The following is a 13,793-nucleotide window of genomic DNA, read 5'->3' on the forward strand; positions in this document are numbered from 1 at the left end:
TTTACAGGAACCTTGTGAGTAGTTTCCTTTATAAAAATTTACTGCGATATTTCGAATATCGTGCCAGCTGAATCATGAGGCGACGTGTGTGCAGCACTTTCAGTTGTAGAATATCATAAACGAGAGATTTAGTTGAGTCTCTCGTGAAAACCAAATTGATTTTCAGATGAGCGCATTTCTCGAAGACTTCCAATTTGTCTGATGAGCCCGGAATAATTGAATGCTGCTGGTTTTGAATCAAGGATTTTCATCTGGATTTCAAAAATTCCTCCTGCATGCGGCGATTTTCATGTGACTGGATTTCTGTTATCCACCAGTTTGTCATCAAATCATACAAACATTATTGGTTATATGGGGTTCAAAACTATACTGATATCTGCAGGGTGCAGTTGATATCAGGTTGCTGATTGGAAAACAGAAAGCAAACTTTTACACAGCGTCCTATCTACTCGACTTCGCCATTGATACCCGAGACGCAGCTGCTCTAAAATCTTTCATTTTCTCAAAAGTCCTTTACGCATTTCGGTTCGTTCAGTTTCGAAGGGATCTTTTTTATTGTACTATTAGTTCGTATGGATAAAGCTCACTCAAGTTGACGGACATTTATGCTCACAGTAACAACCGGCTTGTGTTACAATCACCACCATATCTGGCTTTGATGTGAATAACATACGTGAAGTGCCCTTCTCAGTCGCCAATATTGAACAAGGCGTCTGTGGTCAATTCATTGGTAAACTGAGGGTGAAATCATGCACTAATGATGGGTAGCTCTGGAGTTTCACACATCCGAAAGATGTCGAAGTTTGGCACCTACTGATCCATACTCAAATGACCTTAAATAGCTCTTTCAAGTTTGTGCATCTTTACCGACCCGGAGACTTCAATCGCCAACTCTATGGCTTTTGGAAGGAGACGTCACAGATGTACAGATGCTCATAGATTGTCTGCAGAAATAAATTCACATTGTTATCTTCCCTAGACTGACAAATTTCGGTTTATCGACTAATGCATCCCGTTACCCATAACTGTAATCGAACCCATATTAGAAGCTCTTCCCAGAATGATGGGGTATTCAGCCTTAGTTTTGAAGAGCCCCCTTATCTTTCTCCCTCGTTGTTTTGCCCAACGCTGTGACGAAATGTTTTTAATCAACTTGTCCAGCTTAGAGATCAAACCAACAGCTCCCAACACTGCAAATTTGATGTGGTAACTTCTGAATTACCAGGCATCATGGGAGATCCATCGTACTCTGTTTTGAGTTTCTTCTAATTCAGCTTTCCAGATTTATATTTGGCTGATGCTTTCAGTTGCACAGGTAGTTAGCCTTAGTGGATTCCCAAACGTTTGGGCTGCAAGTGCACAACCCCACCCTAGGTCCTCGGTCCTCTAACGTGTAAGAACGTGTCCGGAACCAAAGACCCAGTGGTATGACACGTTAGAATTTAGGGACCCGAGGACGTACAGCTTATATGCCTCGGTTATAGGGCTGTTACACATCACAGGAATGTTTTGAGCACCGTGAAACTTTAGATAATGCAGGCACTGAAAAAACAAGTCCACAGTAACCCACACACTTTGAACGCGACTTCAGAAAAGGAGGCTATTTTTGTGAGAACGTGTTTTGAAAAGTCGGATTTTCCTTCGTGGTTTTTATAACATATTTTCACATATTGCCCTGTAAGTCTTCTATAAACAATATCAGGTAGTGGGAAAAGCTGCAAATCCGTTTGTTCGTTCATCATGGGTCTAGGACAATGTTTTTTTTAAACATGTTCGTTTGAAACAAGTTACCTGGTTTTTTCACTCTTGCATGCCGAAAGACCTGATATTAACCCCGTTAAGTTGGCTAGTACACTAAATTCCAAGTTTTCCACTTCTAGCATGTCAGCAAACTCGAATTAGTAAAACATTGCTGTGCAGTGATGCACAGTTTCCTATCAAACAAGCTCTGTCAGTCTCTACATTTGTTGATAACCTTATTGGCCCGAAGGAACGAAGATTTGCTCTTTGCCATGGTTCACATGCCCGAAAAACCGTAGAGGTAATATTTTTTTATCTTGTTCTCAGGCTTAAGTTGATTTGGTAGTTTCGTGTAGCACAGTCATCCAAGTTTGTTTCCAAATTCTATCTCATTTAGTATGAAATTTAGTCACTTTTTACTAGCCTGTTGACAGAGTAGGATGTGCGAGAGATACACGAGATGATCCAGATTTGTCACATTCATAAGGAATATGTATTCCTTTTGAGGAGGTAATTATGTGTCAGTTGAAGGCATTCCATCGTGTTTTTACAAACGTAGGAAAGGCGGTCGAGCTTAGATGCATGTATCCTGCGGAAGTTTGATTACCATGGTAAGGGAAATGGAACCACAGTTCTTTTGATGGCAGTCACGTCCATTTTAATATTTCACGATAAAATGTTGCCACCAAAAAGCATCATGTCCGTTATGTCGTTTATTGGTAGCCTATTCCTGGTTAGTCCTTTTTCCAGATTTGAAGACACCTAATACTTACAGAGAGTGCGAGTATATTTGTTGTTGAAGGGGCTGTGTAGAAGCCGACTTTCAGGAAGGTGCCCCTTAGGTGTTTGAAGAAGCAACACAAACATGTATTGTCCAAATACTACTTTAGCACTTGCTGGTCGGTCGAAGTCCTCGAAACAAACATTCTCCCTGTGGTAGCTGATTCGGTGTGTTAGAGAGTTTGCGCGTGTGCGTGTCCGTTTCGTCATTCCCCATCGATCTGACGTGTGACTTGAGTGGCGGATTGGATGCGTGTCCGATTGGTTGGCTCGCGTGAGCCCTGTGGGTTGACCGGACATGTGACTCAGTCGGTTGCTTACCTGCCACGAAAGCGGACCAGTTTGGCCACGTGTACTCAATACACTCGTGTCCGTACTTACGTGTTCTTCTGACTTGCTTCCATCTCCGCTTTCGATCCTGTGAACAGTAGATAAAACAAGCGGTTGTGGGGGGCTGGGGGATGGAACTTTCCTACCAATAAGTCGCTGGATTTGACAAATACACTCATTTGCATATCAATTCGCTTTTCTCGGGAGAGTCACCTGAATCTCCCATTTACGACATTCTTTAGGTGAGTCTACCATGAAAACTAGATTGACGTGCAAACGAGTGTATCTGTAGAATTTCGTGCAATTTGGGTTCAAATAGAACATATGGTTGACGGAAACTCGGGGATTGTATCAACTAGATGGACATCGAGAAGGGCGAAACCAGTAGCGGGCTGCCGGAGAATTCTTAGCACACTTGTGAGTCGTTTTATCCATGAAAAACTGAGCTAAAAAACTCTGTTTCAAACATTTCATCACCGGCTGAGGCAGCGTCATGCTCGTCATTGGAGCGTTGAGTTACTGACTGCGTTAATTACTGAACTGTTTCTCCTGGGATTTACTCGTCATCCGTCATTTGATTTAATGGCTCTGTTGATCGGCTTATCAGCCGGTTTTCTCATTGTTCAACCTCCTTTTCCCCAAACTCAGCTTCTTCGAGCTCCATTCGTTCGTCGGTGCATGGGCTAACTATGAATTTGACCTCTTGGGGTTTTTTGCCGTGGCTAGTGACCTCGAGAGCTCGGATACTTGTTTTTTAATCCGACTACTGGTTCTAGTTGATAGTTTGAACCGAGTCTCCCGTCCTTCGCACATTTGGTGCGTACATGTGGTCCAGTTTGGGATTTTGACCAAACGGATCTACTTTTTCCTTTTTCAGCGAAACAAAATTGGCATTTGAATGAACTGAAAGGAAGGACAATCAGGGCATCAAGTAATCCCAAAGAGTCTCTGGTGGCTATGGTCCGAAAGGTTTTTTGGCAGATAAATATTTCAGGGGTAAAGCATGTGAAGTATGGTAAATGTGTGCATGTTAGTCTAATTCCTTTACTTATTCTACTTAGTAAATTGGCGAAATTTAGGTATGAAGCACTACATTTGGGCACCAGTTGCTTAAGTGATTCCGTAAACGATGACCTTACCGAATGAATAACTTATCAGCTTACTCAGACTAGTAACCGGGATCCCAATTTCGTACTTCATGAAAATCCAGCTGTCCACGTAGCACTCACACTGAATGATAGAATTTTGGACGTGAAGATCCTAACTGCCTTCACTAAAAGCAAAACTTCTCTCGCTAGATTAAAAATAAACATAGGGGAACATGACCTTGATAGTTCGGAAGGTCTTTGAAAATTGTGCTCTACCCCAGAGTCCGAAGAAACCATATCTGGTCCATCACGAAATAATCCACCCCAGTATTGAATTAAACTAGACAGACTACGGTATTACCATGACTGATGGTAGATTGGTTGAAAATTATCTCAATCGGGATCTCATCAGCTGCCCCAGCAACTAACATACAGTGTGACAAGCGATCCGGAAGTAAAGTACTCGCTGAAAATGACCAATGTTTACCCACACACAGAGCTGAAATAAGTGTCTTGGACGTAACAAGGACGGGAAAGGCATGCTTCATCACTGATCAAAACTTCCCAGCAACAGCCCCGCTCCTAATCATGGAGTAGGGTATTGAATTTGGATCTAAAGCGTTGGATGATGTGAAATCCCTTTGTCCTAATGGAACTGTCCTTTACTGCTACTTCTTGACCCGTTTTGAAGCCTTCTGTTGGAGGCTGTGAGTAGTCGAACAAACCTGAAAGCAATTTCACGCTTATGGGTGTAGTCCACTCTATTTGATTCCCACGGTAATTTCTCACTGGTAGAATGTGGTTTTGTGGATCACAATAACTTCACAGAATTCACTGGTCGATACTACCTGGATTGGTTGCCTCTTTGAGCGGCATCAGTGTTGTTTTCTTTGACTGGAATGGAGTCGGTCAAAAATAGAGAATGATCCCACTCACAAGAATAAAAAAGCGTTTCTCGAATTAGAAGGAATTGGTGAAATTCGGTTCATCCGTTTTGAACTCGAATACAAAGATTTTTTCTTCCAACTGTAGGAAGCCCTCATTTTTGAGAGACACTTGAAAAATTTGAACTTATAACAAATGATTGTTAATAACTTTGATGCAACCTCGGTCAGTGTAGCCACAGGTTTCTTCTCAAGTGAAAAATACGTAAGTTCCTCTGGTTGCAGCATAGCCTTCCACTATGCTCAGACGGTCTCGATGTGCTTCGCGATAGGCTTGATATTCCCTGGAGTCATAAGAAACAATAGGGATATATGAACCGACTATTCGCGTCAACTGAGGAGTTGGCCGGATCACAGTAATACGCCCGAGGATCGTGTTCTTGCGATGTCTCTTCTCAAGCATAACGGCAGCACCAAGATTCTGAAATATCCCTCCAAAATGTGATGCACTGAAAACTGTCAGCAGTTTTCCGTTGGCCATAAATTCATATCCGGTTTTTACAAAATCGTGTGATCTAATAAATAACTCAAAGCCGAATCGATCGCAGAACTCCTCAACTTCTTTTTCCCCAAACCACTCTCCTAGACCTGCAGGGTTCGAACATCTGTCCCGGGTGTCTATCACTGGTTCTGACCAGGCAAGTTGAGTTAATAAAAAATTATGTGTCAAGGGTACCGGCCTTCGTATAACGTCATTGATATAGTCTTTAAGCTGCCCTACACTTGTGTACGAAGTGTATTGGAGACAGGGCACCAACCCACTATGCGCACAAAATATAATGTCTTCGATGATTGCTGTGGCTGGAAGGCAGTTGAACGCTGCCATGAAACCGTGCCAGACCTGCTTGCTAAAGCGCTTTGTGCAATCAGCCAGAAAGCCATAATGACACGAGATATATTCGCATTCGTGGTTACCACGTAGCATAAAAATATGTTTTGGGAATTTCAACTTCAATATAAACAACAAGCATATGACTTCAAGTGACTGAGGACCACGATCACAATAATTTCCAAGAAATAGATATCTTCGCCCAGGTGGAAATCCAAATACCTCAAAAATCTCTATCAGATCCATATATTGCCCAAACAGATCACCCACAATGCAGATTGGTTCTTTCAGATCCAAATCCAAGCACACTGGATCTTCTAGAAGTATGTCACACATGTAGTCAGTGATCTCCAGTAATTCGGGCTCGCTAATGTCCGCCTTTTCTCCTCGTTTTACAGCGCGTTGAAGCAGGTTCTTCAGAATGCCGTTCACCTTGTTGGCTTTCCACTTCTTTTTGTGGCCAACCATGATGGTTTCCGCAGCAAATGTCCTAAATCTGTACCAAATAGCAGACTCTGAGAATCAGGGGCTTGGAGTTATGTTTTAAAACATATTGATTTTTGGTCAGATGATCAAAAGTGTTATGACTAGATTCTATTTGCAGTCTTGAAGTTTTGTTCTGCTTTCTATTCATTTGCTCAAGTCACACAGTCAGATAGCTTAAGTAAATGTGATGAACATGACTGATACTCTATTCGTTGCTCTATTCATTATTCTCTTGTTTTAATATTCCATATGCTGTACATATTCGCCAGTTCGAATACATACGTGCTGGTTGTTACGCTTCGCTGAATTCTGGATTTCTAGTTCGTCTGGTTATACCGATATACGTACGAAACTCAATTCTCACATTTTGGCGTCGCGATTGGAACGACTCATCATGCCTGCCGAAATGGAACCATTAGATGTTAATTCAACTGCGCGTGACGTAGAGGATTATTTGGAACGGTTCGACATATGGTGCCTCACAAAATCCGATATGGATGATAAGAAACTCACTGCATATTTCCTACATTTCGTTGGCAAGGAGGCGTATACTTTGATCAAGAATTTAGTATATCCTGAATCTCCAATTGATATTTCTTACACTGCATTGAAAAACAAAGTTCTTCAACACTTCAAACCGATTAACTTCGTAGCAGCCGAAAGAGCTAAGTTCAATATGTTAGCCCGCTCTCATTCTCAGTCGGTTCGTGATTTCGTGTTACAGCTGCAGACACAGGCAGCCAAATGTGACTATGGTGCCCAACTGGAAGACCAGCTGCGTGATAGACTCATTGCTGGCATTCAACTGCCCGAATTACAGCAGAAGCTGTTACTCTGTCCGGATCAGAAATTTCAAACTATTCGGAAAATATGTGAGCAGTATGAAGATGTGAAGCATGTGACGAAGACTGAGGAAGCAGTCTTGTTAAATTATTCTAAAAGAAATAATTCAAGGATGCGGACGAACAACAAATTCAAACCTCGAACAGATTCTCGTGCCTCAAATCCATCAACACGTCACTTCACAGATCGTAACCCTAATCCGATGGCTCAAAAATTCGGGAAATGCGAGTCTTGTGGACGAAACCATTCCAGATATTCATGCCCCCACAGACGAGCCAAGTGTTTTAGCTGCGGTAAAACAGGACACATTCAACTTGTCTGTAAGTCCAAGAAAGTGTGTCACTTAACTTCTGACCCAAACACTGACGTGAAGACATTATCTGAAGATATTTCTACTCTTTCTCTATCTGTTTTGTCCCAAAATTCGTCACATGTTTTTAAAACGTTGATATCCGCTTCTGGTCAAAAGCATGGCTTTATTGTTGATACTGGTAGTGTTGAGTCCATCATTCCACAATCAGATCTAACTGCATTCTACCCCAGTGCCGTGATAGTGCCTACAGATATTAACATTCGCGGTATCACTGGACATTCTGTACCTCTCGTTGGTAGTTGCACGATCCCTGTGAGGTTACTACAAGGTACCTGTATCGATTGTAATTTTTTGGTATCAACGTCGGGACCATCGATCGTCGGACTCAAAGTTCTACGCTTACTGCAAACCAGTATCACCTTACTGACTTCTGCGAATGAGAATGAACTCAAGCAACTGATTCTTAAATGTTCTAAGGCCACAGGTGGCATGCAAATTCCCAAGATGAGGCTCGAAGTTACAGGAGAGCCTATATTTCTTAAGAGACGGATTATTCCATTTGGTTTACGCGAGCCTGTTCGTCAAGCATTAAATTCAATGTGTGCGAAAGGAATACTGACTCCTGTTGAGTCATCGAATTGGGCAACTCCGATCGTTACCCCACTGAAGGCTGATGGTATTACTCCGAGAATTTGTGGTGACTACCGGCTTACGCTAAATACGCGGCTACTACAACGTACATGCACCACGGAAGAGCCAGAAGATGTATTGTATCGTTTATCAGGTTCAAGTGTGTTTTCAAAAATCGATTTAAAAGATGCTTATCTTCAAATACCACTGGACGAAGCCTCCAGTAACCTTACCGTGATCAACACACCCTTTGGGTTATTCCGATACAATTTTCTTCCCTTTGGTCTGAACGTTTCACCAGCTGTATTTCAGCAAGTTATGAATACTATTGCAAAAGATTTGGAGGGTGTTGAGACGTACCAAGATGACGTCATTGTGCACGCTGCTGACAAAGCTACCCATGATATGCGTCTGTTGTCTTTACTGAAGAGATTTTCTGAGTTCAATGTAGCTATTCATCCTGAAAAATGCACTTTTGGTGTCCCATCATTTTCATGCCTTGGCTACATTGTGGATGGCAGCGGTTTTAAACCTGATACAAGACGTCTATCCCCTTTAGTAAATGCGCCATCACCGACCAATCTACAAGAACTGCGTTCAGTTCTAGGAGCACTTCAGTATTACTCTCGTTTCATTCCTAATTTCGCCAAACACGCAAGTTGTCTGTTTGATATCATATCTTCCAATCAATTTTCTTGGTCTTCCAACCATGAGAAGGCGTTGCGTGCACTGCTTGGTTATCTTCAGACTTCAGCTGTTTTGAAGCCATTTTCCGCCAAACATCATTCGACGATCATTACTGATGCTTCTCCCACTGGAATAGGAGCAATCCTTGAACAGTGTGGTAGACCAGTGATCTGCATTTCCCGTCGACTTTCAAAAGCCGAACGTGGATATTCTCAGACTCAACGAGAAGCACTTGCTGTATATTGGGCTGTCAAACGGCTTCATAAGTATCTTTTTGGATTGAACTTTACCATTGCTACTGATCACGAGGCTTTGAAGTTCTTGTATCATCCAACGAAGTCTCTGGCGAAGTCATCTGCCGCTATGGTGCAACGGTGGATTATTGCATTGAGTTCTTACACCTACACAGTAGTTCATCGTAGTGCGAAAATGATTCCTCATGTCGATTTCTTGTCAAGAATTCTATCATGTGACTCTGATTCAAACAACTCAGATTGTCTACTGATTCAACCATTACCAGTCAAGCGGGATGTGCTTGTTGCTGACACTAAAAGATATTTCGCTCCCATTTTCTCTGCACTGCGACGTGGCTGGACGCAGCAAGAACGACGCCGATTTCCTGCTTTTTACTGTCGCCGCGAAAGCTTGTCCGTTACTCCGGATGGTTTGCTGTGTTTTGAGGATAGAGTTGTCATTCCACCGACTCAGCGAGCGGCTGTTCTTGCAGATTTACACTCTGGTCATCTGGGTGTCGATAAAATGAAATCCCTTGCACGCTTGTCATGCTGGTGGCCGGAACTGGATGCTGATATCAAGCATACTGCTAAGAATTGTGTTAAGTGTGCACATAAGATTCATAACAAGTCTTCACAGTGGCATCCGTGGCCAGTTACTTGTGAAGCATTTCAACGAGTTCATGCTGACTACTGTGGTCCTTTTCTTGGTAAATACTATGCTTTAATTCTTATTGACGCATATTCCCGTTGGCCTGAAGTTTTTCTAACTACTTCTCCAAGTGCCGAATTCACTCAGCAAGCCTTGAGGAAAGTATTCAGCCACGAAGGTGTACCAACTGTTTTGGTCACTGACAACGGCACACACTTCACTGCAAAATTCCTCGAGGAATGGTTGAAGGGTCTTGGTTGTCGACATCTGTTTACTGCTCCGCGACATCCCCAGTCGAATGGACTTGCTGAAAATTTTGTCCGAATACTTAAATCTGCTATTATTTCACTCTCTCCCACTACTTTTGTGGAATTGGACCGTGGGATTGATAATTTTCTAATGCAATACAGGAACGCCGTCCATTCCGTTACTGGGAAGAGTCCCGCGCTTCTATTTAAATCTCGTTCGTTGCGTACAAGTCTTGACTGTGCCAAAACGGCTGATGTTACATTTTTCAAGGGTAATGATTTACGACCCGCAACAGGAATAGTGCTTTCATCAAATGGCAAACGAATGGTCACAATTCTCGATTTGGATGATCTCTCTTGTCATCGGAGACACATTGACCAGGTTGAGTTCAATACCAGAGGTCAGTCTGTTAACGGCACTCCTGCTGTTTCAAATACTAATGAGTCCTTTGTAGATGATCTTGTGGTATCCGAACAAAATGCTGTATCTGAAGAACGTACTACCTGTGAAGATTCTGAAGTTTCCATTCCGAGAAGATCCGAAAGATTGCGGTCAAGACCACCACTGGACTATAAACACCCGCACGCTCATTCAAGGTGTGGCGGATGTGATGAACATGACTGATACTCTATTCGTTGCTCTATTCATTATTCTCTTGTTTTAATATTCCATATGCTGTACATATTCGCCAGTTCGAATACATACGTGCTGGTTGTTACACTTCGCTGAATTCTGGATTTCTAGTTTGTCGGGTTGTACCGATATACGTACGAAACTCAATTCTCACAATAAACTTATCTCTTCTCCAGAAAAAATGAAGCTGTGTTATGGATCGAATAGTGTTCTGAGTCTAATTGGCTGCACGATCATAGGCAACAGGACAAATATTGATCAAGTGTACAAAGACTCATTAGCTAACTGAAGACTTGTAACCCATCGGTCAGTTTCTCACTTGCCGAAAATCTTCAGAAGTATGTGTTCCACTAGATGGTAGCACTAAACATTTTTCAAAGAACGCCAAAGCTTGCATCATTTTTTCCCTACTTGACTTGTTTTCCAATGATTGAATAAAATAGAAACTTCATTATTTTTTATAGGGAGCGTTCGATGTACACTACATTTGAATTTGGGCTTTTGAAAACGAAACCTAAGAAAAAGGAGAAAAAAGGTTATGTCTAGGATTTTACGGTCGCTTCATCTCTAGGATGCCACAATAAAGCATGAAATCCATGATAAAACGTTAGATCAGACAATTGTTGCATAAAGACGACTAAAGAACGGTTAATGTAGCTTGTCATCCAGTTTTTCGGATTTCATAAGCACAGAGGTACATCAGCCTCAGGTGATGTGATGGATCGACGAAGAATGAATCCTGTGTGTAGGTGGCGCTCACCAAGTACAGCATTATCAAAATAGAAAAGAGTCGGCTGTCTTAACTAAAGTAAGACCATAAGCCATAAACAGTTTACAGGAAATTGGGATCGCTCATATTTATAGTCTTCACAGAACTGAGTGATTTTCAACTACCAAACACTCAATCTCAGGGGACAAACCCCTCGAAGATTACTATAACATTGTCCTAATTGGGGGGTATTAAAACATCTAAAAAGTGAAAGTTGGACCCGATAATGCAGAAGAACAGCTCCGCTGTGTTTGGAAGTACAAGGATAAGCTTGCGGAAAAGCCTTTTCTCAGCAGAACCTGTTAGTCATAAGGTTGCCAAAAACTCTTTGACAGCTTACAATCCACTTCGTTTTTCTTGGAGTCTCTCAGACAGCGACAGTTCCTGAGTTTCCGTTAGACACATATTCAAATTGGGAACCAAACTGTACGCAAAATGGAAGATTACAAAAGTTTCCAAGTTAACACGCGACTCAACTGAGGGTGCGTTCGCGAGCGTGCAATCGTTGAGAAAACAAGAGTAAAATGAAGACTAATTCCAAGGTACACCTTGGATACCGAGTAATTTAGAGTCCAAATGTTTTAATTATGAGCAAATAGTTTGATTGTAGATTTTCTGATTCCCACATGAATATGGTTTTTTCCATGCAAGCACTGCCGCCTCATGCACTAAATTTTTGATCAGTTTAGTTATTGAGGATGGGAACCGGCCATCTTCAGCGTGTTTGGTTGCTTTTTTTATTTTTTGAGTTATCAGAAGTCTGACGTGTCCTTATCTACCGAAATCAAATGCTCAAGTTGAGAAGGTTCATGATATACTCAAATAAACAGTTCCTAAACAACGGGGCATAATTGCGCAACGTAAGAACGTCCTTCGTCAAATGTGTTTATATAAGCATCATCAAATGCTTCGTCTGCTAATGAAGCTGCATTCGGTCGGCATGTGGGTTTTTCTTTGTATCAGGAAGGTTAGATTCCTGAAAGTAACCTCAGAATGCCAGGAACCTACTGCCCCACCAAAGTCTTAACAGGAAAGCCGGCAAGCATCTGGCCCAGTCAATCATTCAATCAATTCAGTAAAAGCTGATGAGTGTTCATGCACGCCACAGAGGCACGATCGATGTTGACGGGTGTTCACCAACGCCCGTCAGAGAGCCGTGATCAATGTCAGAAAGTCCTCTTTAAATAGCGTGGAGCTATTGTAACTTTCGCTCCCGCACTCGCACTCACGCTCTCGCACTCGTTTGTTCGGAATATAACTGTTGTATTCCCTTCTGTGAGTCTTTTTTCTCCGGCACTAGGCACTGGAGCGGGTTAGCAGCAGGTCGGCGAATCAGCAGATATAACACTTTGGATTCAGTGCTGCCGGTATCAGTAGGAAAGTCTCCGGCTACCCCATTTCACTCCACCATAATGTGCAGGCGTGTACCCGTTTGGAAGCGGTTCTCATCGGTGCGTATCAGGACATGCAACCAACCGCACTGGCAGCCACATTTACAAGGTTGTCATGAGTAAGCTCGTGAAGATTATAACATAGACTAGGTACGACACATTTTGGAAGTGGCCCCTAGATGTGGGAACCGATATTCTGTTATCCTATATATATTTGGTAACGTAGTAGATACCAGCAACAGAGTAGCATAAAAATTCCAACGAAGTGCTCTCACCAACGCAAACCAGTCCCTCAGACCGAAAGTTCGACACAATTTGGCACAGTAATTTCTATTAGATAACTCCAGGCTGAGTTGTACAATTTGTCTTATAGCTTCTTTAGGTGGGTCTCAGATATGAAAGCTTTCCAGAAAGCAAACATGTATGAAATCAAGAGTACCTTGCTTTAAAACTAGCTGCGATGTTTAGGCCACTTGGAACCCATGGCGTCGAACGGTATCCCCACAAAACCGCTATACAGGTGGTTGAAGAACGGCTTACGAGACTGAGGGGATTGGAACCAGGATATAAAGATGAAAATAGATTTTAGATGAGCTTAAGAAAACCGTAACTTTGATTTTAGATTGTGAGAAACACAGGCGGCTAGTGAAAAACAAAACACGGGCGTGGCGCGTTTCGGGAGTCGACGGATCTCGGTGTACGCACATAAACCAATTGCTTTCGGGCGTCTCTCGACGAGCATACCAGCTCTGGTATCGGTAAATTTATGACACTAGTTCACCTGTAGATGCATATGCCTGACAAAGTTGGGTCCTGGGGATGATGGGACTCTTACAGTGACCTAGTCGCAAAGCCCTAAAATTTAGGTTGAGATACGTATGCTCTGAACAGATGGAATTGTGTTTCTGCTGAGGCTGTACAACCTGTTCATCTGTGGCAACCAAAATAGTCCGATCTGGGTGACTCTGGACGTACGGATGTATAGTATTTTGCAGAAGAAGTACGAGATTTCACCTGCTCAAACTGCCCGAAGAAGTGACGCGTGCCCCTTTGAAGCCGCATCAAAGAATGGATATCATGAGGAACTACCTGATACCAAGGCTGACATATTCGCTCGTGCTCGGCCAAGTCCACAGGAACACGCTAAAAAGACTGGACAACTACATCAGGCAATATATTCGTGGCTGGCTACGTCT

General features: G+C 42.5%; 1 protein-coding gene across 1 annotated transcript; it reads right to left on the reverse strand.

Moving 5' to 3' along the window:
* Positions 1–5,072: 5,072 nt before the first annotated feature.
* Positions 5,073–6,179, reverse strand: T265_02881 (hypothetical protein; the record flags this gene model as incomplete). Its single annotated transcript, XM_009167234.1, has 1 exon — positions 5,073–6,179. The coding sequence occupies one exon, from the start codon at positions 6,177–6,179 to the stop codon at positions 5,073–5,075; it is 1,107 nt and encodes a 368-aa protein (XP_009165498.1).
* Between the last annotated feature and the right edge of the window lie 7,614 nt (positions 6,180–13,793).

This window comes from Opisthorchis viverrini (genome assembly GCF_000715545.1).
Source record: "Opisthorchis viverrini unplaced genomic scaffold opera_v5_40, whole genome shotgun sequence".
Lineage (NCBI taxonomy): Eukaryota > Metazoa > Platyhelminthes > Trematoda > Opisthorchiida > Opisthorchiidae > Opisthorchis > Opisthorchis viverrini.